The 2,287-nt window shown below is 47.9% G+C and overlaps 1 protein-coding gene across 1 annotated transcript in view; it reads right to left on the bottom strand.

Moving 5' to 3' along the window:
- Window positions 1-1,410, bottom strand: part of LOC102037330 (serine/threonine-protein kinase Sgk1) — a 5,545-nt gene extending 4,135 nt beyond the window's left edge. The window contains exons 1-4 of the mRNA XM_005425659.2: window positions 1,247-1,410; window positions 1,071-1,146; window positions 562-637; window positions 149-253 (exon numbers count right to left, since the gene is read on the bottom strand). Of these exons, the coding sequence (XP_005425716.1) occupies window positions 149-253; window positions 562-637; window positions 1,071-1,146; window positions 1,247-1,325 (336 nt within the window). The 5' untranslated portion in view covers window positions 1,326-1,410. The remainder of the gene's footprint in view (window positions 1-148; window positions 254-561; window positions 638-1,070; window positions 1,147-1,246) is intronic.
- Window positions 1,411-2,287: the final 877 nt, after the last annotated feature.

Here is a 2,287-nt window from a genome sequence, read left to right as displayed (position 1 = left end):
GGCAGAGTCCCTGCTCCTGCACTAGATGTGCTCAGGTTTGGTTTAAGAGACCACCATTCACCAATGGCAGTACAAACCCCACTCGCCAGTATTTCACAGAAGAGCTCAGGAGTAAATAAATTTAAATGAAAATAAAAGTTATGCTTACCTTCCCAAAACTGCCTTTTCCAATCACTTTTAAGAAATGAAAGTCTGATGGTTTGGCATGTGGGTTGGATGATGGGCCGAGATTGATCTGCTGTGAAGGACTGGGCTAAAAAAAAAATAGAAACCACGTTCATTAAAACAGTTCAGCAGTGAGAGTCCCAACAAATTATCATTTCTAGAAATAGAAATAAAGTGGCCTTGAAAATAAAGATTAACACTCTTACTGCCACTAAAACTTGATCTTCTTTATGCTTGAAACAGAAAGTTTCAGTCTAACTCAACTACTCTTTCTTGTTTACATTAGTGTGCTACGAGATTGCATTAATGCAATACTCATGATACTAATTTCGCTACACTTCTATTAGTGGCCGAATTGATGTTCTAAAAATGTCACACTGAGTAAAATCCACTTACCGGAGGAGAAGGATTAGCATTCATAAGTTCAGGCTCTTGAGGCTGAGAGATTTTCAAGATAGACTGAACTTCAGGGCTGCAAGGATAAGAGCACACATGATTAGGAGTTACCAGGAGCAGCACAGGCAGATCTTTCCGCCAGAGGGCAAGCACGTATCATGGAAGAGGTTTGGTTGAGTCTACTACAGAATGCAACCAAAACAATCCATTCGATTTAAAGAGTCAAATTTTTCTAGTGACAGTAAGTTCCATAATAGAAAGAAATTTATATACACACTAAGTACAGCACAAAATAGGGACGGGTCACTAGAAATCTCTGAGTTATTTGTTCCGAACTCAGCTCACGGAGATGGTTGCGAAGTGACTAACACCTCAACAAGGCAAACAAACTCTTCCGTAACAGTAATGCCGCAGGAATTGCAGTAAGCAAACATTATTTTTAAACTAGATCTCGCAATATCTGGGGATATTTGTGACTGAACACCCCCCCCAAGATTTCTGACACTTACTGCTTGCATGCATAGGAGTTGGTGGCTATCTTCTGAATGAAATCGTTTAGTCCCATTCTTCTCTGCTTCATGAAAGCTGTAAAGTAAAAGGAAAGGAGAAACAAAATCGTTAAGCCACGCTGACTGAAAAATCACAGCCCCTTTAGCATCTTCGAAGAAGTCCGCAGGCCGCTCACCGATGAGGATGGCCACCATCCCTCTCATCTTCGAGTAAGTCAAGGTAGGACCAGACGCCTCAGCTGCTTTCACGGTCATTTTGAACCGAGAGTGGGATACACGGCAACAGCACAGTATCACCAGCTCCCAGCACCGCACTGACTTGGCGAAGCACCCGGCGGCGTTTAAGTGGCGGCGGCGATGGGCGGGCCCGGGGCGGGGCGGCGACGATCGCGCCCCCTCGACGTCCTGTGAGGGGCGGCCAGTGGCTGCCTCGGGGGATGTCGAGGCTGGGAGGGGAAGGCAATCGTCTCTGCCTTTACCACCGCCCTACCTTGGACGCAACCCTCAGGGGAGCCCCCACACAGAGTACCCCCGCAGGACCTTGCCTAAGGATGCCGAGCATCCACCGGCAAACGAATCAAATCCTTTTTTTTTCCTTTGACAGCAAACTCCCGTAACGCCGACTTTCCCTCTCCGCCTCCCCCCCTTTTTTTATCCGGCCCTACTTATTTTACGGTTATATAAAGTTGAAATCTGGCTCTGTCTTTGGGACGACCACCTCTTCCCGAAAGTGTGGGTGTCCCCCCACCACCCCGCAGTCTGCGTCCGCTCCCAGTCCCGCCGCACCGGCTGAGCGGCGATAAGGGACGCTGACGTCTCCCTGAAGGAGCCGCAGTGACTCAGAAGAACAAAATTTCCTGCCCGGTTTTCAATAAAACAAACAAACGTCCCTTCTGTGCACTGCCCTGATCCTGGCTGGGACATAACTAAAAGGAAAAGGAAAAAAAAATATTGCCAAAAAGGGAAACAACGGGGGAAAAAAAAAAACGTTCCCTGAACTTGGAGGAGAGAGCAGAAATCTGCTTCTAGAAAAGCTGGGGAGATGACCGAGGGCTGGACAAGTGCAATAACGGGGGAGGGGGAGAGAAGGGGAAACAGCCCCGCTCTGCAGATTTTGTTTTTACTGTACACGGTCATTTGGGAACACCGTGTACCCGGGATTTAATGGCTCAGTCGCTTCCCTACGGGCGCGCCGGGGGCACACCAGGAGCGCTGGT

Source organism: Geospiza fortis, unplaced genomic scaffold, assembly GCF_000277835.1.
Source record: "Geospiza fortis unplaced genomic scaffold, GeoFor_1.0 scaffold217, whole genome shotgun sequence".
Classification (NCBI taxonomy): Eukaryota; Metazoa; Chordata; class Aves; order Passeriformes; family Thraupidae; genus Geospiza; species Geospiza fortis.
Note: the sequence above shows the minus strand (reverse complement) of the source record. Positions and strands in the feature narration are given on the sequence as shown.